The sequence below is a fragment of the Fusarium proliferatum genome (assembly GCF_900067095.1).
Source record: "Fusarium proliferatum ET1 genome assembly, contig: FPRO_scaffold004, whole genome shotgun sequence".
Taxonomy (NCBI): Eukaryota; Fungi; Ascomycota; class Sordariomycetes; order Hypocreales; family Nectriaceae; genus Fusarium; species Fusarium proliferatum.
Window position 1 is genome coordinate 3,188,500 of NW_022194793.1, and position 26,960 is coordinate 3,215,459.

At 51.6% G+C, this 26,960-nt stretch overlaps 5 protein-coding genes across 5 annotated transcripts; 4 read left to right on the top strand and 1 right to left on the bottom strand.

The window, feature by feature from the left end:
* Nucleotides 1-217: 217 nt before the first annotated feature.
* On the top strand, nt 218-970 carry FPRO_05203 (uncharacterized protein; the record flags this gene model as incomplete). The annotated part of the gene is made up of 1 exon (XM_031230795.1): nt 218-970. The coding sequence occupies one exon, from the start codon at nt 218-220 to the stop codon at nt 968-970; it is 753 nt and encodes a 250-aa protein (XP_031080896.1).
* Nucleotides 971-1,519: 549 nt separating this feature from the next.
* On the bottom strand, nt 1,520-5,328 carry FPRO_05204 (uncharacterized protein; the record flags this gene model as incomplete). The annotated part of the gene is made up of 3 exons (XM_031230796.1): nt 1,520-4,328; nt 4,379-5,083; nt 5,213-5,328. The coding sequence occupies 3 exons, from the start codon at nt 5,326-5,328 to the stop codon at nt 1,520-1,522; spliced, it is 3,630 nt and encodes a 1,209-aa protein (XP_031080897.1).
* A 2,061-nt stretch (nt 5,329-7,389) lies between these two features.
* On the top strand, nt 7,390-12,429 carry FPRO_05205 (uncharacterized protein; the record flags this gene model as incomplete). Its single annotated transcript, XM_031230797.1, has 2 exons — nt 7,390-10,642; nt 10,691-12,429. The coding sequence occupies 2 exons, from the start codon at nt 7,390-7,392 to the stop codon at nt 12,427-12,429; spliced, it is 4,992 nt and encodes a 1,663-aa protein (XP_031080898.1).
* A 1,491-nt stretch (nt 12,430-13,920) lies between these two features.
* Nucleotides 13,921-15,725, top strand: FPRO_05206 (uncharacterized protein; the record flags this gene model as incomplete). The annotated part of the gene is made up of 2 exons (XM_031230798.1): nt 13,921-14,148; nt 14,232-15,725. 2 exons carry the CDS (start codon nt 13,921-13,923, stop codon nt 15,723-15,725), a joined length of 1,722 nt encoding a protein of 573 aa, XP_031080899.1.
* A 4,140-nt stretch (nt 15,726-19,865) lies between these two features.
* Nucleotides 19,866-26,916, top strand: FPRO_05207 (putative acetyl-CoA carboxylase; the record flags this gene model as incomplete). The annotated part of the gene is made up of 3 exons (XM_031230799.1): nt 19,866-20,060; nt 20,191-20,456; nt 20,523-26,916. 3 exons carry the CDS (start codon nt 19,866-19,868, stop codon nt 26,914-26,916), a joined length of 6,855 nt encoding a protein of 2,284 aa, XP_031080900.1.
* Nucleotides 26,917-26,960: the final 44 nt, after the last annotated feature.

Below are 26,960 nucleotides of genomic sequence, written 5' to 3' on the forward strand. Positions count from 1 at the left end.
GGTACGTTACCTTCCTTCCTTCGTTCGTTACTTGTTTGTCGTACTTCGTATCGTACGTCGTAGTACGTCTTCTTCTCCCTACTCCTCTCGCTTCCTCCTCCTCCTCCTCCTCCTCCTCCTCCTCCTCCTCCTCCTCCTCCTCCTCCTCCTCCTCCTCCTCCTCCTCCTCCTCCTCCTCCTATACCCTCCCACTGAGGCTAATGAGCTCCAAGAAACCATGTGTAGAGCAGTTCGATACGTCTACCCCGAGTGCGGTCATCCCGTTGATCCAGACCCCAAAGTCTGGGTCCTCGAGAGATGTATTCCTGCAGTGTCGTTCGGCAGAGATTGCTGGTTCCCTCGCGACCTGCCCGAGAACTTCATCGAGAAGAAGCCCTGGCCTAACGATAACCTCGCTGAGCCTTGCCGCATGTCTCACCCGCCAGCCTACTCCGACGCTACCTTTCAGGTCATGAATGCAGAGACTCAGGATAAGGAAGACACCCCTTCCTCCGTCACCCTCAGCGACCTAAGCAAAGACAACAACCTCACGATTGACGAGATCGACTCCGTTGAAGGAGAGGAGTTTGACTTCTTCGCTCCTGTGGAAATCAGATTTGAATTTGACTCGCCCTTCATCCTCGCAGACAAGTCTGTCCTTCTCGACATGGAACCTCTGTATCTCGACCCAGCCGACAACTATTACCACGATGAGATCAGCCTCCTCGAGGACGGTGAGGTCGAGGACCCTGAACTCACCGCCTATAATCAATCTCGTGTCTGGACCGAGGAGGAAAACGCCTACTTCACCAAAGTGATCGAAGAGACAGGCGAAGAGCTCGCCATGTATTCAGCGGAGGAGAACATCGACTGGGTTAGAGTTTCTTCTGTAGACACATCTGCCCCTCTTAGCTACGAGCATTATTTTCCCGAGACCAAGCATGAAGAAGAAGACATGGATGTGGAGAACTGGCCTTGGTTTAAGCCCTGATTTGGAACTCTTCAGATTGAGGTATACAAAGATGCTTGGAATGGGCATATAGGGGTGAACTATGGGATACTAGGCTATACCACAGAGCTTGATGGTTAGGGAGTCCAAAGATGTATACTTGGCATGGGATAGAATATTGCTTCTAGCTGCTACTCATTGACCGATAAAAACTCTTCGACTTTGACTAGTTGTCCCCAATTCGCGATGGCTTTGCTGGTGACAAGCACAAAGGAACATACATAACATCAACTAACTCACAAAGACACCAAGATAATATTGAAAGTATCAATTAGGGCTAGCAATCATAAAAGTACATAACAATCGGTCATCGTCAATCACAAATGAGATCCAAATCCCATCAAACGCACCCGCAAATTTACTGTTCCTCGTCTTTCGTGTCCTGCACCTTTTCCACCTTCTCCTATCATTTCATTCTTGCATTTTTTTTTAATCACCTCCACAACCATTCATGTCATTAAACGATCGTCATATCATCTAGGGTATCGTTCCAAAAGAATGTTTCCTCCTAGTCGGCTTTTCCATTCGGCTTTACAACTCGTCTTTCGCACGCTGGAAGGTCTCCTTGACAGCCTCGGTAGCCTCGCTGGCTGCACTGCCAACCTTGTCAGCGGCAGAGGCCGCAGCTTCGTTGGCCTGGCTTCTGAGGCTTTCAGCGTTGGCAGCAGCGGTGGCGTAGGCTCTCTGGAATCGGGCCAGGACGCTCTCGGTGAAAGAGGGCTCCTTGCCGCTGATGAGCTCGGAGACAAGCTCGCTCACGGATTCGTACTGCCTAAGTGCCTCGGCTGAGGCGGTAACAGCAGATGCTGCAGCTGCTTCGGAGGCGATAGATGCCTTGTCAGCAGCAGCGTCGGTGGCCTTGGAGGCATATGAGCTGGCGTCACCCCAGACATGCTCGTACCAGGCGATCTGGGTCGTTTCGCCGTAAACTTGGCCACTGATCTGCTCAACAATGTTGTTCCAAGAATCACCAATGGCAAGGCCAGCGGCTGAGATCTGCTCGTTGGCAGCATCGACAACTGAAGAGATGGAGTCGTCAACAGCCTTGGCGGCAGACTTGACGGTGTCGCCAGCAGCAGAGTAAACAGACCCTGCAGCTTCACCTGCCGCCTGGGCAGCGGAAGCAGCAGACTCCTTAGCCACAGAAGCGACAGAGGAGGCAGATCCTGTAAGGTCAGTGGGAGTAGGGGTAGCGGTGAGGGACGAGAGAGCAGAAGATGCGCCAGCCAGGAATCTAGAGTATCGATCCTGGGCAGCACCGAGGCCAGCATAGTAGTTCATCTTGGCCTGCTCATAGTACTTTTCGGGGGCTGACGAAGGTGTAGGTGTGGCGAGTCCAGCGGCAATGAGAGCACTCTGGTACTGGATTTCGGCCCAAAGTCGACCTTCGTTGAGTCTCTGGGAAGCAATGGATTCAATACGCTCCCAGTCGAGCCAGGTTGGGACGGTAGTGGTGGCAGGAAGTTGTTGAGCGGCGGTGGTAGCGGCCTGCTTAGCCTTGTCAAACTGATCACCAGCGGCTGAGACTGCCTTGTCATAAGACGAGGAGACAGAAGACAGCAGCTGCTCATGAACTGGCTTGGGAGTACCATAGATCTGAGCAGAGACGACTGAAAGAGCGCTTGAGTATTGCTCGGAGGCACGAGAAACGGCGTTCGAGTACACAGACTGCGCAGCATCGGTGGCGCTAGCAATCGCATCCGTATCGACATAGTCATCAAGGACGATCTGTCGGTGAGGGACCTCTTGGGCTGCAGCACCGAGGAAAGCGGGCTTGACATGCTCATGCTGTTCAGACAGAGGGGTCTCATCGCGGTGGGTCAGGGGGTCCTCCTCAATCTCGACGAGTGGCTCCTTGTCACCAGCCTCAAGGGGCTCTTCACTACCATTGCTGACTACGGAAATGGTGTCACCGATAAGCACTTCAGATGCTTCCGAGGCAAGGGGGGTCGACATACTGCTGTCTTCTGACTTTGCGACATTGGTGGCTGACTCGACGACTTCCGAGAGCTCGCTGGACGCTTCTTCAATAACGGGGGCGGCGGAGTCGGAGGCAGTGGAGGATAGAGACTCGACAGTCTCTGAGGCTTCCTTAGCGATGCTGCTGGCACTCTCCTCACCTTCAAATATGAGGCTAGAGGCGTCGCTGGCGATGGATTCGGCGCTGCTTGAAACGGCTGAGGTAGCCTTCTCGATTATGTTAGGCTCGTCGAAAACAGACGAAGCGCTGGAAACGCTCTCGCTGGCAGATTCGGCAACTTCGGATGCCTCCTCCTTAACAGGCTCGGCAATAGAAGCGACAAAGTCTTCCAAGTTCTGTTCGGCGTCCTGTGCTTGAGATGTAGCCTCTTCAACGACGTCTGAAAGGCTGGAGGCGGCGCTGTCGTCCTCAGCGGGGGTCTGGGCCTCAGCTTCCTTAGCTGCTGCAGCCTGCTCGGCTGCAAGCTTCATAGCGTCAACGTCAAAATTGTCTGACGTATCTCCGGCAGCAACCTTGTAGCGGGCAACGTCCTTAAGGCGAGCCAGCTCCTTAGCAGCCACAGAGGCGATCTCCATTCCCTCATCCTCAACTCGTGCAGCGGCGTCCTGGGCCTCGAGCAGAGCTGGGTGGGTAACGATCAGTTGCTTCAGTTGCTCAGTCCACTCATTGAGTGTACGCTTCAGCTCGTGGTACTTGGCCCAGTCCTTGTAAGTGATGCCATCTGTCCAAGCCCACCTCATTCCGATCTGTTGTAGGGCGAGATTCCTAGTCTCATCAAGAACCTGGAAATGAACATCGGCGACAGTGATAACAGTCTCCTGGAGTTCCTGGTCATAGCCTTGGCGCCATTGTCGAATGGCTTGGGCCTTCTGCTTGATGGCCATTCCAGAAGATCGCACAGCGGTGACGATCTGTTGGTTCACATCAGCACCATCCGCGTTAGTTCCAGCAAGTTCTACGATCTTGTTTCGAAGGCCGGTGAGTTCTCGATCAATTGTGGTCTCAAGGTCGTCAAAGAGCTTCTGACCGTTAGTGTTGACATTCTCCTCAATCATGCGCTTGGCAATCTCGTCAACGCGCTCCTCCAAGTCAGTGGCACCCTCATCGGCTTGAGTAGCAAACTTTGTCTGCCAAGTTTCGAGGTCCTGAGCCACCATTTCGCGAGCCTTTCGTCGCTTCTCGCTCTCATTTTCGGTGGGAGGAGGGGCCTGGACAGGGTTGATGTACTCAGGAGAAGCAGATTCAACTTCAGGTAGAGGGCTCTCAGTAGCAATAGGAGCCTGAGATGATGATATTTGAACAGAAGTGGTGCTCTGAGGAGCGGGCTTCTGGAAAGATGAGGCAGTTGTTATGGTGTAGCTATGTGGTGTTAGACAACGTGTAAATGATATGTAGCTCAGAGATCCTACCTTGAGGAGTAGCTTTCCTGAATGGGCTTGGTAGTCTTGGTCTTGTAACGTCCCAATCGCTCACCGATGCGAATAAGCTGGGGCTCAACGTTCTGGACGTAGACGGCGCGGACGTGAGGCCAAACATTGCTGTCAAGGAACGCATAAGTCTTGTTCCATGTCCAGTACGCTGTGGGGAGAGCTGTCTTTGTAGTAAAGTCGGAAGCTACATCATAACCTCGAATAGCGTATGGGTGAACAAATTCGTAGCCTGGCTGGAGGTATTCGTAGTACATCTGCAGGCCATTGGTGCGGGCAATGTCGTAGTATGGACCTAGCCTCTCGCCAGCTTGGTTCACGTAGGGGCCAACGGATTGCTCATAGTGCGCACGCGCAAGAGCCTGGTACTTGACAAGCTGAGGCTGTCCATTCTTCTCCCACAAAGCTTGGGTATGCGCCTGCGCCTTCTCGACCCATGGAGCTCCATATTGAACAGCGTATGCGCGAGTGGGCTGCCAGACCTTGCTATCGACAGTATCGTAATATGGACGGGCGATCTCAACGTAGGGCGCTGCATAGTGGTTGTAGTATGGTTGAACGTGAGGTTGCACGGTGTTCTTAACCTGGAAGTAGGGTTTACAAATCGATGGGGAGTTCTCGTCGCACTGTTCGAGCGAGGGTGGGCATCGGAAGAGGACTGTATAGATGGCGAACCATGTCGCGAGTCTAGCAGAAAAACAGTCAGCTTATTGTGTGTGAAAACGGTGGCATCTCAATGCGATAACGATGGAAAAGATTGGTAAAAAGACATCAAGCGAGAACGAGATGCCATGACGACGCGCAGAGAAAACATACCTAGCAACGACACTAAAAGTCCATGCAAAAATACTTCTTCTCTTCTTAATTGAACCTCTGCGACCTACGACAGGCTTTCCATTCGCCTTGCCGTTGATGTGGCCGTTGCCGTTCATGATCGAGCCGGCGGACTCGGCCATGATGACGTGCTAGACACGCGCTGCGGTCAAAGCAATCAATGATGGGAGTTGATAGACGAGAGCCAATATTGGCAAGCGAACGGTAGCAAAGACTCCAGCTTTCAGCTACGCGAGAGGAGGCACCGAGGAACAAATGTGTTCTTTGAAGCGTGTTGGTCTTGACAAGGTCAGGTCAGGTCAGGGTTGCAAAAGTTTTGAGAGCTTTAAGGTTGAGTGAATGAAGCTGGCTTACCTATAGTGCGTTACAGTTCAGGACAAACTGCAGGGGTTGCGTGCTGTAAAATACTGGTGCCGTGAAGCAAGCGAGAGGTCTAGGAGCTCTTCTGTGACACGACTCGAGACAAGAGCGAGACAGCGAAAGAAAGCAACCGAAGCTGCAAATAAGAAAGGAGTTAAGCTCTTGGCTTTTGTATGGATGTATGTGTTATTTTAGGAGGAGAAGGAGGATATTAAGATTAACGTTAGGGAATAGAAGAGGAGATAACTGAAAGTCACGGTTGACGTCGTTACAGCTGCCTTGGTCTTGGCCATGTCCATCCCATCCCATCCATGGTCTGGAATCCAATCCAACCCAGCGAATGGAAGCTAAGGTTGGTAGGTCTCTAACGTTTACTAGCACGCACATCATGTCTGTACAGTGGTGTCATGCACCCAGACGCCATTAGTTGATTATGCCGTTTCTGTCACTGTCAGTACAAAGATAAGCAACCATCCAACATGGATTGCTTCCTGTCCTGCAGTTTTCGAAACAGTTGCATGGTCGCGACGTCATCCAGAACCACATAAGCTTGCTTTACCCGAACGCCTTTTGATGCCACTGACAGGACCACACGCACTGATTGGATGATCAGGAACTTAGATATAAACGACGAGCTGAAATGTCAAACATAATACGTCAGGGAATCTGAAAAGGTGCAAGAATGGTTTATCACATACTAGACTTTACCGAGAAAAAGTAAGAGCATGCACTAAATACCACTAACTTGTCTGAGGGTTTCCTCTGAAGTTTTTGACAGCATAACATGGCAGCTAATTCATCAACTGACTGTCCCGAGCCGCGCTGTAGTACCCGACGAACATTTCCATGTGATAGCGTCTCAGTCTTGGACAGAAAAAGACACCGTTCTGAAACATAGGGTATCCATGACAATAGGGAGACGTCTCGGTCATGGTATATCATGATGAGTTAAAAGACTTCCAGCGCAGCTCTCCATCTGCATAGACAGGCACTGAGGCTCAAAGTCTATGACGCTTCGCCAAAATATGGAACTTCTTGTGATACATTCATCAGACAAACACAGCACCTTTTTGTCGCCATGAACATCAGCATTTACTAGGTACGTAGGGGGACAGAAAACTTCAGACTCTAGATCAGGGTATCAAAAATAGCCTGTCAGAAAGCTTCTTAAACTTGCACCAAAAATTACCAACGTATTTTAATTCATTACAATCCAGATCTTGACTTTTCTTACATCCGAAGGTTCATGCTGGCTGTTTTGCCATGACATCAACCAGTGATTTGGCGCTAACACGTGAGTTCCATGATCCTGTCACTACCGGAAAATTACTACCCCGATTCCGATCCAGCGTAGCTCAGCACATTGCAAGGCATCTCCGGTTGGGTTCGCAGTTCGGGCAGGTCAACTGTGGGGGGTGGCGGTTAGCGTTTCCTCCAACACGGGCGGGCAATTATTAAGAACCACGTCTCTCAACAAAGTCAACCTTAATCTTCAAGAATCAACTCTTAGTTTAACAGCAACATTACAGTTAGGTTCTGCACCGGCTGGGGCAAACACTATATACACATTCGCCTGTTGAATCTGCGGACCGTTTAATATCTCATCGAAGCCCAAACCTTCTCTACAACGCTCGTCGGTCTGCTCATCGTCTCTCCGTTTCCGACTACGACTCCATTCAGACCCCTCGATACGATTCGACACTTCGGCGCATGCCTCTGTGAGCAACCTGATAAAATAAGCCCCTCGTGGGCGCGATCGATTTGTTTCGAATCGCCTTCGTCAAACTCAAATTGTCATCATGGAAGATCCAACCTCGATTGCCAAGGCTAAGAGCCTACACCGAACCTCGACTCGATCCGATGATCTACTACAGTCTCAAGATAACCCCGGCATCTGTCGAATATGTCGAGGCGAAGGAACTCCCGAGGAACCGCTGTTCTACCCTTGCAAGTGCAGTGGTAGTATTAAGTATGTTCATCAGGATTGCTTGATGGAGTGGCTATCCCATTCTCAAAAGAAGTACTGCGAACTTTGCAAGACATCATTCCGGTTCACGAAGCTATACGCCCCCGACATGCCTCAGTCTCTTCCTGTACATATCTTCATCGGACACATGGCCAGATACTTCTTCCAAAATGTCTTGGTATGGCTTCGTGGAGCCCTGGCCATCAGCGTTTGGCTCTGCTGGTTGCCTTACTTTATGAGAGGCATTTGGTCAGTCATGTTCTGGGTCAGTGATGAGGGTTTTGGCAGCACTTCCATGATGACTCGCTCCAATGACACAGCGTCGTCGACAGCAAGCCCATTACGGGGAATGTCTCCTTCGGCCTTGGATTTCGAGACATGCCCTGGAAGCCCGTTATTTGTGGCGACTACTACTCCAGCTTCGGTTGCCAATACTCTGCTCGATGGTCTGTCTGAACAGAATATTTCTGACTTCTTCGCACGTATGATGTCTATTTGGGGCGTTGCAGTCAAGTCCGATCACCCTGAATCTACTAACGCAACTTCATCCCCGTCCATGTCCATACCGCCAACCCTGCTTGGAGAGGTAGCATTCTTAAACAACTTGACTCGAAACCCAACTCTCAACCGCGCCGTTATTTCGATCCTTGAAGGCCAAATCATCACTGTCTTGGTCATCGTTTGCTTCATTCTCGTTATTCTGGTTCGAGATTATGTTGTTCAGCAGCAGCCAGAGATGAACGTGCGCCCTGCCTTTCCAGCCCCTGAGAATCCTGTGCCGCAGCAGGAGCCCATGCTTGTCCGACCGGAAGAAGTGGAGGAACTGCAGGGCCCAGACGAATCAGACGACGAGACTTTGGATACTGGAGACCCTTTTGCCACCGCAAATGATGTCGCCTTTGCCGCTCAGGTTCAGGCTGATGGACGTTTACGCAGGCGAACGAACTCTGAGCTCGTGGTCCCTCCAGGTCTTATTGAAACCAGCCCTGCTGAGGCAGGTCCAGTTGAATCTCAAACCCCTCCAGACGCAGTTGTTGCTGAGGAGCGTGCCAGCGTCTACGAATACCTTCGTATTTACCGACAGGCAGACGGTGATGCTCGAAAGATCCTGGAGCTTATCCACCAGGAGGGGCTTGAAAACAAGCTCTCATATTGGGTTGATGTCACGCGCCGGGCTCTACATGATGAAGATGACGAGCCTCTCCTTGGTATTGTCACCGATCCTGACACTAGTCGAGAGCGAGCAGGAAGTTTCGGCTCTACTGTTGCCAGTTCATCTCGGAAGGCTTACACACCCGGTTCTGATGACTATCCAACACCAATGTATGTGCCCGGCGAATCTTCAAGCAAGGGCAAGGAAAAGGAGATCCTACCACCTCTACCTCAGCAAACATCTGAGACAAGCTTTACAACAAGTCCTTCTCGGCCTCGCGCTGTTTCAGATGGGCCTCAACTTCATGACTCAGTGAACCCTCTGGCTAACAACAGTTGGTCATTTGTAAACCTGCCTGTTGATACTCAGGAGGCAGGGGCGTCAAGTGGGTTATCAGATGCTTCTCAGGCAGCACTTTTTGGATCCGAAAACCATGAACAGCTGGGGCATGATGCTGCGGCTAATGCTTTGCCCGATTTGAGAGAAAACGAGGATGAGCCAGCTCATCAGGTTGAACGCACTGGAACATTCGGAACTCCGGAGCCACACACATCGGAACAGCCTCCACTTGCTGCAGTTCAGGAAAACGACCACCCCGCTGGTTTAGTCGGTAGAGTGACTGATTTCATGTGGGGTGACTTGGATGAGCAACAACGAGCTGTGCCAGAGGCGAATGCCGCTGAACCCATCGCCGCTCAGCAAGACGATACCGATGGCTGGGAAACTGAGCTTGATGAGGTCCACCAAGACGTGCCTCCTCCTGATGAGGCTGCAGCGCAAGAGCCCGGGGAACCCGAGGATCTGGGCGATGGTCCAGGTGCTGGCCTTGATCAAGAAGCCATGGAAGATCTCGAAGACTTTGAGGGTGTCATGGAGCTGATCGGTATGCGTGGACCTGTTGCTGGACTCTTCCAAAACGCTATTTTCTGCGCAGTCCTCGTTTCTGTGACAATCTTTGCTTGCATCTTTGTTCCTTACAATTTCGGACGTGTCAGCCTCTGGGTGGTTGCTAACCCCATGCGTCTTGTTCGCCTGATCTTTGAATTCTCCAAACTCTTGCAAGATGCTGCCGTTATGGTTGCCGGATTTGGTTTGTGGGTTGCTATCAACATGATCGACATATTCACGGGCCTTATTGGGGGCCTTGTGGGCTCTCACGTCATCATAGCAAGAAAGGCTTCATGGTCCCTCTGGACCAATGCCGGTTCGCGAGTGTTGGACTATACTTTCATGGATTTGCCCATGTCTGCAGCAGAGATGCAGAACTTCTCTGCCATCAGCCATAGTGCACTCCTCGCAGTCAAAGGCAATATCGGTGCTCTCTTCATGATCATCAGTAAGGTTGTGGGCTTTATCTTCAGTGGCAGAATCTTCACCAGCAGCGTGTCGGTGGAATCAATTACATCGGCAGCAGCTGTAGCATGGCTCAAGATCACCGCTCTCTCCTCTGCAGTATTGAAGCCGAATTCTTGGGTGGTCAGCCTTGGAGAGCCTGATGGACCTCTTAACGTCAATCCGGAGCTGGCCCACTGGTCGGGGCTGGATCGCTTCTGGGCCATCGCAGCAGGCTATTCAACACTATTCTTCTTCGGTGCACTTTACTTAAAGCGCGGAAGCCCATTTTCTCGTGGTCATATGCTTCAAGCTTGGGAGGCTGGCATCATCGATACCCTGCACCAAGCTAGTGGCATTATGAAGGTTATCATGATCATTAGCATTGAGATGCTTGTCTTCCCGCTTTATTGCGGACTCTTGCTGGACGGCGCTCTCCTTCCCCTGTTTGAGAACACGACTTTCAAGTCTCGCCTCCTCTTTACTTATCACTATCCCCTGACTTCCGTCTTCGTTCACTGGTTTGTTGGCACTGGCTATATGTTCCATTTTGCCCTCTTTGTGTCGATGTGTAGGAAGATTATGCGCCAAGGCGTTCTCTGTAAGTTTTCCTTTATTCCTTGCATTGCTGAAGCTAACAGATTTACAGACTTCATTCGCGACCCAGATGACCCCGAGTTTCACCCTGTTCGAGATGTCCTGGAAAGATCCCTGGCCACGCAGTTGAGAAAGATCCTCTTCTCAGCTTTTGTGTACGGCGCCCTGGTCATAGTCTGTCTGGGTGGCGTGGTATGGGGCCTGTCTTATACAGTCCCAGGAGTTCTTCCTGTTCACTACTCGTCCAATGAGCCAGTACTCGAGTTTCCTGTGGACCTACTCTTCTACAACTTCCTTATGCCACTTGCCGTCAGCTTCTTCAAACCCGGGGATGGGCTCCATGCTATGTATACATGGTGGTTCAGGACTTGCGCCCGAGGCTTACGACTCACTTACTTTCTCTTCGGCGAACGAAAAATTGACGAGGAGGGGAGCTTGAGTTTGGGTAATCCCGTCAGAGGCCAACGACTTCCATGGTACAAGACTCTGTTTCTAGAGCTTGATATCCGGTATAAGGTCGTACCAAAGACCTGGACTGATTTCTTTGATGGGGGTGATGCTAAGCCAAGGGCTCCTCTTAACAACAGTGAAATTCGCTCGCTCACTCGACACAAAAATCATCTCAAGACCGCGAATCAACTTGTTGAGAGTGGACGTTTTGTTCGTGCACCTGCATCCGATCGCATCAAGATACCCAAGGGCAAGAGGGTCTTCCTTGATGTTGATGAGCATGGGCGAAGAATCGATGGGCAGGAAGATACTGATCTCTACGCCAGCAACCAGTATCAGATGGTCTATATACCACCTCACTTCCGAGCGAGGGTCTTCCTGTTCATTCTATTTATCTGGATCTTTGCGGCGGTCACAGGAGTTGGTTTCACCATTATTCCACTCGTGTTTGGCCGACGCATGTTTAAAATGCTGATTCCTCAGCATATCCGAACAAACGACATCTATGCATTCAGTATAGGTGTTTATCTTCTCGGTTCCGCAGCTTACCTGGTCTTCCACGCTCGCAGTGTTTGGGTGAAGATCAAGGATGGGGTTTCCGCTGCTAGAGCATCCCTGGCTGCTGGAAATCTTGAGCGACGCGCCGCTGCAGTTTTGTTACGGGGTGCCAAGATGCTTTATGCTTATTCTTTCCTACTTGTTGTCTTCCCGCTCCTCATCTCGGGACTCATGGAACTGTATCTCGCAATTCCCCTCCACACTTACATGTATCCTCCGACGGCTGCGTCAATTCAGGCCGCAAGAGAGGGTGGGCCAGAAGCTAGCCGGCACACGGTACGTGTGATCCAAGCCTGGACACTGGGCCTACTATACTTGAAACTCGGAGCTCGGATGATTACATCAATGTTCCCAGATACTCGCCTTGCTGTCGCTGTCCGAACGGTATTGCGAGGCGGGTGGGCGAACCCTGATATCGGCATTCTGACCCGAGCTTTCGTGCTTCCTGGTCTTGCGATTGCTGGAGCTGCCATATTTGGGCCTCCAGCACTCACAAGCGCTCTAATCAAGTACAACATCATCCCAGGCATCGAAGCAGGAGAGAGCGAACTGGCTGAAGCTGCGCGAATTGCGATAACATATCGACACTCATACCCAGCTATTGCGCTGGCCGCCTTGCTGGTCAAGAACACGATTGGCCTGGTCAAGGTGTTTAATGGTTGGACGGCCCGCATACGGGACGAAGCCTACCTTATTGGGGAAAGGCTGCATAACTTTGGGGCTGCCGCTGCAGGAGCGGGAAGGGTCAGAGGTGCATGGAGAGCTGGAGGGGCAAGACTGTGATGTGAGGGAGGGTGAACAGCGCAGAACAGGCGGTATGACTGACTATGTGGATAGAGCCTAGACATCGGACTTGATATTTTAGCGCTTTATTAAAGGCAATTGCCAATATGAACCAAGATTCACTAATAAGCACTTCACTTCTATTCAATTCAATGGATTTCAATTAGAGTGCATAAGCCTGCAGTGAATTATGTCATGTCTGGATTGATTCTGTGGAATGAAGCCACAAACATGCTACCCTCCATGCAAGAGAGTGGCCCTGTGGGGCAAGTGAACTTGGAAGATACCAAAATAAACTCATCAAAGAAGTCCATAGGTTTAGGCTAGTCTTTTTTGTCGCTTGGGATAAAGATCCCAACACACCTTGGCTCCCCTAGAGTGGGTATTTAAAGTGTAAACACAACAACGAATAAATGCTCAGGTGACGCTTTTGTTGACAAGTCGTCTTTCGGGCTAGTTTGTATCCCTAGAATTTCTAATTTTCTTTTTGTGATGCTGTATGAGTTGTCAAAGCTGCCCGTCATGCGAAAATGACGCACATGCTTGTCTGTCATGGATCGTGGGTTAATATCAGCTTCTATTCATAGATTCACGTTATGAAACTTGAGTCTAAGACAAAGTGGCGAACCCCTGTCAAAGTATCAGAGCGGTGGTGCATACGGATAACCCCTAGGTCAATGCACTGAGCTTAAGAGAAACTTGAGATGATTCAGATCAAAGTGAATCTTTCCGATCAGCTTCAAGCGATAGAGATGGGTAGAATTGACAACGCACATAACAAAGAATGGATACGACCACAATTCAGGCACAAAGAGTCATATGAGTCACGTGTGTATCTGAGACAGAAGATTGCTGTCCAATAGTGGGGTCGTTGAAGGAACGGAAACGCCCTGTTGCCCATGGCTGCCACTGACCTTTCCTATCTGAGTTTAGTGCATGATGCTGGCACAAGGAGAATGGGGGGACCATGTGTCGCATCAACAGCCCAAGGTCACAGGCCAAACATTGATTCAACACTCACATCAACTCAACAACTACGACAATCATCGCGCGACGTTTCCTACCCATGGAACTTCCGCTCTCCAGCGGCCGCGAATACTAACAACTGCAGATTTCCAGCATCTTGCAGTTCTACAGGTAAGAATTAGGTAGGTACCGTTTGCGAATAGACAGACAGGGCAGGGTCATCCTCTGTTTCCCTTCCGATCATCGTTGGGTCCTGGAATCGGTGAGCGAAATCTCCCGCCACTTCGCCCAAGAACAGGGCGACTGACTATGCCGACAGTTGCGCGGTCATAGCATCAAATCATTCGACGAATCCATCAACGATTTTCATCTTTGTTACCCACGTATTATTGCCTGCGCCACCTTTCTTCATCCCGCCTCCCGACATTTCGATATCGCGACAGCAGCCCCCCCTTTACGTACATATCGATGCGAGAGAGACAATAAACAACAACAAACACCAGCAAATCAATTAAAGTACGCAATATGGCAGAGCCTCCATCCTCTCCGCCAGGTCCTGGGGCCAGCGTCGAGGATACCCTTGGCTGGTACAAGTCACAGTATGAACAATTAGAATCCGAACTGGCCGAATTCAGGGATTCAAGTAGGGAGCTTGAGCAGGAGTTGGAGAAGGATATCGAGAGAGCAGAGAAGCAGGAGCGACATCACCAAGAAAAAGCCGAAGCACTTGGTTTCGAGGTTGAGGAGTGGAAGGTATGTCTACTCATTCCCAACAGCCTCCAACTCTAATCGGGCGGGACGTTTTTGGCTGACAATGGCTTCGTTTCGTCGCACAGAGAAAATACAGAGAGTCGAAAACAGAGGCCAGCGCATCCCAGAATGCACTCGAGAAGGAAATCACCACACTTCGAGACACAAACAGGACTTTGCAAATGAAGCTGAGGGATATTGAAGTTGCCAACGATGACTTTGAGCGACAGGCGCGCAACACCACGTCATCTCTGGAAGATATGGAGTCAAAGTACAACCAGGCGATTGAGAGGGCTGTCATGATGGAAGAGGAGATCAAGATTGGCGAGCAGGAGCGTGAACAGCTACGTATCGAGTCACAGCGCTTGCGCGAGGAACTGGGCGATCTCAAGATTGAAGCAGAGCTTCTGCAGGACAAGATCAAGAAACAGGAGTCTCGTCACCTGTCCACCATTTCAACCGACCTTTCTATCCTCGAGTCGCCAACTTTCGACCACCCCGCCTCTCCTGGCTCTACAGCCAGCTCTCCTCTCATTACCACGCCTCCAGATTCCAAGTCGCCCGTACCAGACGAGGACACTCTCTCCGAACTTCCTGACCCGCCTTCGCCTCCCATGTCCGACGTCTCTGGAACTCTTCCCAAGATGGCATCGAGAACTCCGGCTACTTCCAGAGCATCCGGTCGTTCTCGTTTGCCCTCATCGGACAACAGCATCACTCCCAAACCTCGATCTAAGCCTCCTACCAAGACGACCCGTGCGCCTGGTAGCCGTATCTCAACTGGTGGCACAACGACAATGCGCACGCCAGCCAACCGTGCCGTTGGGCCTCGCTCGGCTTCTCACAAACTTCCCGCCTCTAACTCACTCACCCATATTCGAACCCTTACCGCCCAGATGCAACGCCTCGAGGCTCGTGTGCACTCCGCGCGATCTAAGCTTCCCGGGCCGACTCGCACTCCACCTCGCGCCTCACCTCGAACGTCGGTTTATAGCTCTACCAATGTGCCTTCGTCGGTTACGATCCGTTCTCGTAAGCGCACTGGTGGCTCTACCGCATCTTCGGTTGCAGGCGACGACATGACACCAACCACCGGTATTCCAACACCAGCAACCAAGGGAAGCCACGTGCCCCGTCTTAGCACGTCTGGGGTCAGTCGCTTATCATTTGGCCCATTGCCGAACCGTGGAGGTCCGGAGGAGATCAGCAGGCCGAGCTCACGTGCTAGTGTCACTTCGTATGCCCGACCACCCTCACGAACCGCCGGAGAAATGATCCCACGACCTGTTTCAAGGGCATCACTCTCAGGAACTCGAACACCCATGGGCCGACCCCGCTCCTCGATGGGAGGGTCGATTCATGGCCACTCTGCCAGCATTAGCCACCTGGACCTAGAAGAAGAGGACGAGGGAGAGTTCCGAACGCCAAGCCGCAGGGGTACATACTCGAACGGTGAAGGCAGCGCTATCCCTATGCCAACGATTCGACGCCAGAGCGGTAGCCGAAGGATAAGCGCAAACACAATGAGGTCCAGTGTATCCGGCCCAAGGAAACTGAGCGACCTGGGAGAGACCTACTAAACAGTTGTATCCCACGAAATTCTACGACTGTCCCAGGTCGATTATATTCTTTGACATGGTTTACTTTGCAAGCGGTTCGAGCGGTTTACGCAAATCAAATTGGTCGCATTTCACCTCATCATTTATATCCGTTTCTACAAAACATAAGGGGTGGCATGGACGGTTCGGCATACTTTTACGGCTGGCGCTTCAAGACGGCGAAGACGGTGTTGACGATGGTTACGGGATTCCACTTCTTGCTCTCTGGCAGACTTCGTTACTAATACTTCTGCTTCTTTGGGTACATTGGGATTTCGGCACCGGGGTTTACGGATGTTATGAAGACATGGATGGCATTGTTTATTATTATTTTTCTTTTGTTTTCTTAGAAGGGAAGGGCCTGGCTAGGTGTACACATGCCCGAGTCACATATCCGTACATGCTATACCTGCCAGGCCTGGAGAGACGGGGGTGTACCGCACCAAAAGCGAGTCATCGACCGGGCAAATCAACTTGGATGGTCCTTATTTTAAAAAACGGCTTGCGAGATGGGAGCGGGTAATACTGGGGAAGAGTTGATGCGAGGCTACCTTTACTTTTCTCTGTGAAGTAAGGTTGCTCGCGGGGGAGAGCGGACATCAGTGGGGAGTCGTACGATGTCTGACAAGGCTGAGGCAACGGCCCGCGGGCTAGATTAGTCTGGGTTGCCTTATGATCTTGAATTATTTATCTATTCTTTTCCTTTGTGCAAATTGGAGTAGGAGGAGAGAGAGGTGTAGATACAGACTGAGGAGGCGTATGATGCAATATCTTAGCTTTAGCTCGAGGACTGGGGAGTTGGCGGTGAAACCTGGTCTAGATACGCCCAATACATACAGATAACTTCATGGTGGTTTCAGAGTGTTAAATGTGAAGGCCAAAGCAGCGCTGTCTTTGTGGTACTGATACGAAATAATATCTGATATGAAAGAAGTTAAGCTGTTGACTTGAATGATAGTTGTGTTTACGATAACAGGTTCAATCAACTTGTCTAACCTTTAATTCATCATGGGTAGTGGTTGAGGACAAATGAAGCTGTTGAGCCGAGATCGATTGATCGGAACAACGGATGCAACCTTGTTTTCCCTGAACTTAGCGGAGGCATTATTGCTCTCAGGATATTACGCGTAACCACTCGTTGTTTTAGATCAATGCCAACATATCAGACACGGTCATATCAAATGGTTCGAACTCAATCAACATTGAAAAGGATGCAGTCAGTATGCAGCTCAGATCCCACGTATCGCCGAACTTCGGCTCCGCTGGCCCCCCGGCAATACCAACACCTCCTGAAACCAAACCCAAAGATCCATCAATCTAATGTGTACATACAATGTTGGGGATTCGGAAAATGACCGTGGGTAACGAGGCTGCGGTTCTGAAATTGAACGATAAAAAAACTCCGAAAAGAAGGTTGTGTTTGATTGGGTGACGTTGGAGGATTGGGGAACTCAACAATTGGGGAGATCCTTTTTTTTTCTTGACCCGTCGAAAGGGGCGTGGGAGAATTAAGGTAGGGCGCTAGTGGGAAGTGGGGGGAGTGCGGTTGTTGGATCTGAGATTGAGATTGAGATTCTAGGGTAAGATTTTGAGGGAGGATGACGATAGCTTGGGATTGGGATATTGAGGATGGTGAGGGAGACGTAGAGGATGCAAAGGCTCTACAGACGACTGGGGAGATAAGAGTAATTAGCTATCTAAGGGGAGGGAGATAATTGACGAGTTGAATGGTTGTTAGATTGTATGTATGTGTATATCCTAGAAGCTCAAAAGGCATCCTCAATACATACGAATAGCCTCAACTATGTACTTAACATCGTGGGTGGTCAACAGATAAACTACTCAAGAAACAAGTACGACGATAGACCAAGAGAAATGAGAAAATCGGTATACCTTAGTGCAATAATACCAAAATGAGAAATTGACCACTTACATCTTTCCTGTCACAATCAAATCCCAGCTACCCAACTACCCAGCTCCCATCCCTGACCTCTATCCAAGCTTCCTTCATCGTTCGATCTCGCTCGGTAAAAGCTCAAGGCAACGGCGTTCGGATCACAGGAACCTCAGACGTCACTTCAAAACGTTGGAGCCGCAACTCAACGCCTCGATTAGGATCCCTAACCCCTGACTGGTTCCCAACATGCGGCTCGTGTTTGTGGCTTTTGGATGTCTTGGAGATCTGCTAGTTTTTAAATGGAAGGGGTGTGTACGTACACGAGATAGCTATGACGGGAGATGCCAGCCTTGCGGTGCGATAAGGTAAGGTAGGTTGTTGAAGGCTGAGGTAAGAGGCTGTCAAGACTGTGATGCTATAGGGGGATGGATCCAGGGACGCTTGTTTTATAGAAGGCGAATGCTGCTCAGCGTGATACTGATGATTACGATGGGGTTTATGAGCACCGGAGAGAAATTCGGGAATTAAAATGACCAGAGAGCATATTGTGAGTGAGTTCGTTGATGATCGGGTTCCGAACATGTAAGCCACCTCCGATAGACAAGGACCGAAAATCTCCGAATTCATCATCGGAGCCTTATTGAGTAATAACCAACTTCAGTATAAATTAAAGATTCACCGATCAAGATTTCTATTACATTTCCATGCTGTTTATAGCTGTGACTGGGGAAATAGTGTATCGGGCATTGACTTACACGGGCATTAATGAAGACCAACCATGAAGCCGCAGCTGACCATTCACAACATTCCCGTTCAGGAACCCATTTAGATAGCGGATTGAGTTTTGCATCATCATAGCTAATCTCTCTTCTCCAATTATACCATGACTTGTTGTAACGCACAATGTACACCGGCTTCCGATACGGAATCCGGAGACTTTGTTCGGTCTCCGTAACATCATCATTCATTGACCGCAACCATTCATAGCTCCAAGCCAATGCGGCCCCTAGTAAATGGCATTACCCGTACTCTGTGCCCCTCCCCATCAATCGCTCCCCTAGAGCCGCCTTGGCTGGGAATGAGATGGGAGCCGTAGTGTCTGAGTCTTATTGTCTGGCGTTTTACGGCCCCCCCCCCCCCACCTCCACTCGCAACGAAAAATACCGGCCCCTCAACCATCCATGTCAGGATCTAATCCCAGTCTGGTTATAGACTGACGGGGACCCTGAATGGCTTCCCCTCCACTGCATTCCGGGTCATTGCAAAGCCGACATGACATTGAGAAACTCCACCCTTTGGAAGATGTTTTTTTTCCATTGGGGTACACTGTAGAATGCTGGATACCTTTTACTGTATCGTCTATAGAGTCAGCTAGTCTCTCACTGGGCACCCCGCCCCAAGCCCCCAGGGGGTCCCGTAGGTTTGCTGTACGCCCAGGCGGGTTTGTCTCCCAACAGTTCTAGTTTCTAGCTTCATCTTCCCCGCCAGGTGCCGAGAGGTGCTTGCCACCAGCCAACAGCAGTCAACAGTACCAAGTCAACAACCCACAAGGGGAAGATGGAAGTGGAGAGTCTTTGCAGATCCATTGAATTTGTACATCCCAAAGCCAATCCCAAGCTTCAGGTTGTATCCGTACTTGTACTTGTGTTGATGACCTCCCACTTCTTTTTTCCCTTTTGATGAAGACTTCTCCTCCTCTTCTGTCCTCCTTCCAACCTTTCTCAATCCTCAAAGTGGTAACCTGACTCAAAGGAAGACGAACGAGATTAATACCTTGTTCAACCCATCTACATAATTCATCTGTTCTGGTCCTCCTCAACCAAGAACGTCTTCCTTTTTACCTTATCCACCTCATCTTAATTACAGACCCGACAGTGCCTACCCTTCGACCCTTCTGTATTTTTAGCGCCTATACCACACTTGGGACACTTTTTTTTTTTTGCTTCCCCAACAGTAACAGCAGAAAAACAGGCCCAGCTCCCGTCCCGTCGGATCTTGTTTTTTCTTCGGACGGAGCTACCCCTGCCCGTAAACTGCCCTTGCGCGCCCGCCACTTTGACCGGCTCATGACGACCTGAGAGCGACACGACTCAACTCTCTCAACCTGATCAAACTCCTCCTCTCCTCCATATTTCGAATCTCCGACTTCTTTCTCTCGACTCCTCCTTCATAATCTCCTCCTCCTCTCCCTTCTTTCTTCCTCTACACACATAAACGCAGTAGCCATGACTGAGATCTCAGCTGGTGCCCAGGAGGGTGCCAATGGGCGGTCGGTGCCCTATGTCAATGGCAAGGCGTCGTATGCAGAGAAGTTCCATATTGCAGACCACTTCATCGGCGGCAACCGATTGGAGAATGCTCCTCCGAGCAAGGTCAAGGACTTTGTTGGCCAGAATGATGGTCACACTGTCATCACCAACGTAAGGACATATCTTTCCCGCCAGAATTGGAGTTTTGGGGAGGTAGAATTCGATCAATTCCGTCTACCCCGCCAGTTCTGAACTTTGAAGCGATCGTAACGGGTTTGCTAACAATAACTCTGCTCTACAGGTTCTCATTGCCAACAACGGTATCGCTGCCGTTAAGGAGATTCGATCAGTCCGAAAATGGGCTTACGAGACGTTCGGCGACGAGCGAGCCATTCACTTCACTGTGATGGCTACCCCCGAAGATCTGCAGGCCAACGCAGAGTACATTAGAATGGCCGACCACTACGTCGAGGTTCCCGGCGGCACAAACAACCACAACTATGCCAATGTCGAGCTGATCGTGGATATTGCTGAGCGCATGAATGTCCATGCCGTCTGGGCTGGATGGTGAGTTGGCTCCCAGAGACTTTGTCTCGCTGCGATTCTATGTACATGGACTAACGAGATATTCAGGGGTCATGCCTCAGAAAACCCAAAGTTGCCAGAGTCGCTGGCCGCCTCCCCCAACAAAATTGTCTTCATCGGACCTCCCGGATCTGCCATGCGATCACTAGGTGACAAGATTTCCTCCACAATTGTAGCACAGCACGCCGAGGTGCCGTGTATTCCTTGGTCGGGAACAGGCGTCGACGAGGTCGCCGTCGATGACAAGGGCATTGTTACCGTCGCCGATGATATCTACGCCAAGGGTTGCGTAACATCATGGGAGGAGGGTCTTGAGAGGGCCAAGGAGATTGGCTTCCCTGTCATGATCAAGGCTTCCGAAGGTGGTGGTGGTAAAGGTATCCGAAAGGCTACCGAGGAGGAGGGCTTCGAGGCTCTCTACAAGGCCGCTGCCAGCGAAATCCCCGGTTCTCCCATTTTCATCATGAAGCTTGCTGGCAACGCTCGACATCTTGAGGTCCAGCTTCTTGCTGATCAGTACGGAAACAACATCTCGCTCTTCGGTCGTGATTGTTCCGTCCAGCGACGTCACCAGAAGATTATTGAGGAGGCTCCCGTTACCATTGCGAAGCCCGATACGTTCAAGGCTATGGAGGATGCCGCTGTTCGTCTCGGTAAGCTCGTCGGTTACGTCTCTGCCGGTACCGTCGAGTATCTCTACTCTCACGCCGACGACAAGTTCTACTTCCTGGAGCTTAACCCCCGTCTCCAGGTCGAGCATCCTACCACTGAGATGGTCAGTGGCGTCAACCTGCCCGCTGCCCAGCTTCAGATTGCCATGGGTATTCCTCTCCACAGAATCCGCGACATCCGACTCCTGTACGGTGTCGACCCCAAGACCTCAAGCGAGATCGACTTTGAGTTCAAGAACGAGGGCACATCTATGAGCCAGCGACGACCCCAGCCCAAGGGCCACACCACTGCTTGCCGTATCACCTCCGAGGATCCTGGTGAGGGTTTCAAGCCTTCCAACGGTGTGATGCACGAGCTCAACTTCAGGAGTAGCTCCAATGTTTGGGGTTACTTCTCCGTCGGTTCTCAGGGTGGTATTCACAGTTTCTCAGACAGTCAGTTTGGTCACATCTTCGCCTATGGCGAGAACCGTTCTGCGTCAAGGAAGCACATGGTCATGGCTCTCAAGGAGCTGAGCATTCGTGGTGATTTCCGAACTACCATCGAGTATCTCATCAAACTTCTCGAGACCGAGGCTTTTGAGGACAACACCATCTCCACTGGCTGGTTGGATGAGCTTATCTCCAAGCGTCTTACTGCTGAGCGACCTGAGACCATGCTTGCTGTCGTCTGTGGCGCCGTCACCAAGGCTCACATTGCCAGTGAGGCTTGCATGACTGAGTACCGCGCCGGACTTGAGAAGGGTCAAGTGCCCTCTAAGGACGTTCTCAAGACCGTCTTCACCATCGACTTCATCTATGAGGGTTACCGTTACAAGTTCACCGCTACACGCGCCAGCGTTGACAGCTACCATCTCTTCATCAACGGTTCCAAGTGCTCCATCGGCGTCCGTTCCCTGAGCGATGGTGGTCTCCTTGTCCTTCTTGACGGCCGCAGTCACAACGTCTACTGGAAGGAAGAGGTTGGTGCTACCCGTCTGTCCGTCGACAGCAAGACCTGCTTGCTTGAGCAGGAGAACGACCCTACCCAGCTTCGATCTCCTAGCCCTGGTAAGCTTGTTAAGTACTCCGTCGAGAACGGTGCCCATGTTCGTGCCGGCCAGGCTTTCGCCGAGGTCGAGGTCATGAAGATGTACATGCCTCTCGTTGCTCAAGAAGATGGTGTCGTCCAGCTCATCAAGCAGCCCGGAGCTACTCTCGAGGCTGGTGACATTCTCGGTATCTTGGCCCTTGACGACCCCAGCCGCGTCAAGCAGGCCCAGGCTTTCGTCGACAAGCTCCCCGCCTATGGCGAGCCTGTCGTTGTCGGTGCCAAGCCCGCTCAGCGCTTCTCTCTCCTATACAACATCCTCCACAACATTCTCCTGGGTTATGACAACTCTGTCATCATGGCCAACACCCTCAAAGAGCTCATTGAGGTTCTCCGCGATCCCGAGCTTCCCTACAGCGAGTGGAACGCCCAGTTCTCTGCTCTCCACTCGCGTATGCCTCAGAAGCTCGACGCTCAGTTCACTCAGATCGTTGAGCGCAGCAAGTCTCGTCACGGAGAGTTCCCCGCCAAGGCCCTCACTAAGGCTTTCAACAAGTTCCTCGAGGACAATGTTGATGCTGGTGATGTCGACCTTCTCAAGGGCACTCTCTCCCCTCTTACCGAGGTGCTCGACATGTACGCCGATGGCCAGAAGAACCGAGAGCTTCACGTCATTAAGGGTCTTCTTGAGCAGTATTGGGAGGTTGAGAACCTTTTCATGAACCAGCCTCAGGAGGATGCTGTTATTCTTCAGCTGCGTGACCAGCACAAGGAGGACATCATGAAGGTTGTTCACACTGTTCTCTCTCACAGCCGTGTCAGCTCCAAGAGCTCTCTTATCCTGGCCATCCTTGAGGAGTACCGCCCCAACAAGCCTAAGGCTGGAAGCATCGCCAAGAACCTACGCGAGACGCTCCGCCTGCTCACTGAGCTCCAGTCGCGTCCCACCTCCAAGGTTTCCCTCAAGGCTCGTGAGATCATGATTCAGTGTGCTCTTCCCTCGCTCGAGGAGCGAACCGCCCAGATGGAGCATATCCTCCGCTCTTCCGTCATCGAGTCGCGATACGGCGAGACTGGTTGGGACCACCGAGAGCCTAGCCTTGAAATTATCAAGGAGGTCGTTGATTCCAAGTACACCGTTTTCGATGTCTTGACCATGTTCTTCGCTCACGACGATCCTTGGGTGTCCCTGGCCTCTCTTGAGGTCTACGTCCGCCGAGCTTACCGTGCGTACATCCTCAAGCAGATTGAGTATCACCAGGATGAGAACGATGCTCCTCAGTTCGTTTCTTGGGACTTCCAGCTCCGAAAGCTTGGACAGTCTGAGTTCGGTCTTCCCCTGCAGTCTGCTGCTCCTTCTACTCCTGCTACCCCTAGCGGAGGCGAGTTCAACTTTAAGCGAATCCACTCGATCAGTGATATGTCTTATCTTACTGGCAAGTGGGAGGACGAGCCTACACGAAAGGGTGTCATTGTTCCTTGCAAGTACATCGAAGATGCCGAGGACCTCATTGGTAAGGCTCTCGAGGCTCTCGCCCTTGAGCAGAAGCAGAAGAAGAAGAACACTCCCGGCACCCCCGGTCTCATCCCCGATCTCAGCGGTAAGCGCAAGCCTGCCCAGCCCAGGCAGCACGAGGAAGAGCTCTCTGCTGTAATCAACGTCGCTATCCGTGATGTTGAGAGCCGCGATGACCGTGAGGCCCTCGAGGAGATTCTCCCTATTGTCGAGCAGTTCAAGGATGAGCTCCTCGCTCGTGGTGTCCGTCGCCTGACATTCATCTGCGGTCACAGCGATGGTTCTTACCCTGGTTACTACACTTTCCGTGGCCCCGATTATAAGGAGGATGACAGTATTCGTCACAGCGAGCCTGCCCTGGCTTTCCAGCTTGAGCTTGCTCGTCTCAGCAAGTTCAACATCAAGCCCGTCTTCACTGAGAACAAGAGTATCCACGTTTACGAGGGTATGGGCAAGAACGTGGACACCGATAAGCGATACTTCACTCGTGCTGTCATTCGACCTGGTCGTCTCCGAGACGAGATCCCTACTGCCGAGTATCTCATCTCTGAGGCTGATCGCGTTGTCAACGATATCTTTGATGCTCTCGAAATTATCGGTAACAACAACTCTGATCTGAACCAGGTCTTTATCAACTTCTCTCCTGTGTTCCAGCTTCAGCCCAAGGAGGTCGAGGAGAGTCTCCAGGGCTTCCTTGACCGATTCGGTATCCGTGCTTGGAGACTCCGTATCGCTCAGGTCGAGATCCGCATCATCTGCACTGACCCTCAGACTGGCGAGCCTTACCCTCTTCGCGTTGTCATCACCAACACCTCGGGTTACGTTGTCGATGTCGACATGTACGCCGAGCGCAAGTCAGAGAAGGGTGAGTGGGTCTTCCACAGCATTGGTGGTACCCACGAGAAGGGTCCTATGCACCTGATGCCCGTTTCTACCCCCTATGCCACCAAGAACTGGCTCCAGCCCAAGCGTTACAAGGCTCACCTTATGGGAACTCAGTACGTCTACGATTTCCCCGAGCTCTTCCGACAGGCCATCCAGAACTCCTGGGTCAAGGCCGTCAAGGCTCAGCCTAGCCTGGCTTCCCAGCAGCCCAAGACCGGTGACTGCATCAGCTTTACTGAGCTTGTTCTCGATGATAAGGATAGCCTCGATGAGGTCAACCGAGAGCCTGGCACCAACACCTGTGGTATGGTCGGTTGGATCTTCAGGGCCCGCACCCCTGAGTACCCCAACGGCCGTCGCTTCATTGTCATTGCCAACGATATCACCTACAAGATTGGTTCATTCGGTCCCAAGGAAGATGACTTCTTCCACAAGTGCACTGAGCTTGCTCGCAAGCTGGGTATCCCCCGGATCTACCTCTCTGCTAACTCTGGTGCTCGTCTTGGCCTTGCTGATGAGCTCATGGGTCACTTCAAGGTCGCTTGGAACAACCCCGAGAAGCAGGATTCCGGCTTCAAGTACCTCTACCTCGATGAGGAGACCAAGACTCGCTTCGAGAAAGACGTCATCACCGAGGAGGTCTCCGAGGATGGTGAGAAGCGACACAAGATCGTCACAATCGTCGGTAAGGAGGATGGTCTCGGTGTTGAGTGTCTGCGAGGCTCTGGTCTCATTGCTGGTGCCACCAGCCGCGCCTACAATGACATCTTCACTGTCACCCTTGTCACCTGCCGATCCGTTGGTATTGGTGCCTACCTCGTCCGACTTGGCCAGCGTGCTGTCCAGATTGAGGGTCAGCCCATCATCTTGACTGGTGCCCCTGCCCTCAACAACCTGCTTGGTCGTGAGGTCTACACCTCTAACCTTCAGCTTGGTGGCACTCAGATCATGTACCGCAACGGTGTCTCTCATATGACCGCCAACGATGACTTCGCTGGTGTCTCCAAGATCGTCGAGTGGATGTCATTTGTCCCCGAGAAGCGCAACAGCCCTGTCCCTGTCAGCCCTAGCGTTGATGACTGGAACCGTGACATTACCTACTTCCCTCCCCAGAAGCAGCCTTATGATGTCCGATGGATGATCAGCGGTCGCGAGGGCGAGAACGGTTTCGAGTCTGGTCTCTTCGATAAGGATTCTTTCGTTGAGGCTCTCGGCGGCTGGGCCAAGACTGTCGTTGTTGGTCGTGCTCGTCTTGGTGGTATCCCTATGGGTGTTATCGCTGTCGAGGTCCGATCTGTGGAGAACATCACTCCTGCTGACCCTGCCAACCCTGACTCTATCGAGCAGGTTAGCAACGAGGCCGGTGGTGTCTGGTACCCCAACTCTGCCTTCAAGACTGCCCAGGCTATCAACGACTTCAACAATGGTGAGCAGCTTCCTCTCATGATCCTTGCCAACTGGCGTGGTTTCTCTGGTGGTCAGCGCGACATGTACAACGAGGTTCTCAAGTACGGTTCTTTCATCGTCGATGCCCTTGTCAAGTACGAGCAGCCCATCTTCATCTACATTCCTCCCTTCGGCGAGCTACGTGGTGGCTCTTGGGTCGTCGTCGATCCTACCATCAACTCCACCGCCATGGAGATGTACGCCGATACCGAGGCCCGTGGTGGTGTTCTTGAGCCTGAGGGTATCATTGGTATCAAGTACCGCAAGGACAAGCAGGTCCAGACCATGGCCCGCATGGATCCTACCTACGCTGGTCTCAAGAAGCAGCTTGAGGACTCCAGCCTGTCCACGGAGGAGACCGACGAGATTAAGAAGAAGATGGCCATCCGTGAGAAGCAGCTGCTGCCCGTGTACGCCCAGATTGCCGTGCAGTTCGCCGATCTTCACGACCGTGCTGGCCGCATGAAGGCCAAGGGTGTCATCCGTGACATTCTTGAGTGGACCAACGCTCGACGCTTCTTCTACTGGCGTCTTCGCCGACGTCTCAACGAGGAGTACATCCTCCGCCGCATGACTTCCACCATCATCAGCACTTCGCACAGCCAGACTGCTACCAAGAACACGGAGACTCGTGACAGATACCTGCACCTTCTCCGCAGCTGGTCGGGCATTGTCGATTGGGAGAAGAATGATCAGGCAGTTACTGAGTGGTACGAGACTGAACGCAAGACCATCAGCGAGAAGGTCGAGACGCTCAAGTCTGAGGTGTTGGCAGCTGAGGTTGCCAGCGTTGTCCGTGGTCATGCTAAGGCTGGATGGACTGGTGTTCGTGAGGTGCTCAGAGTCATGCCCGTTGAGGAGCGGGAGCAGATTCTGAAGTACCTCCAGCAGTAAAGGAGAGAAGGACATATTGAGGAGGCTTTATGAAATGGGAATCA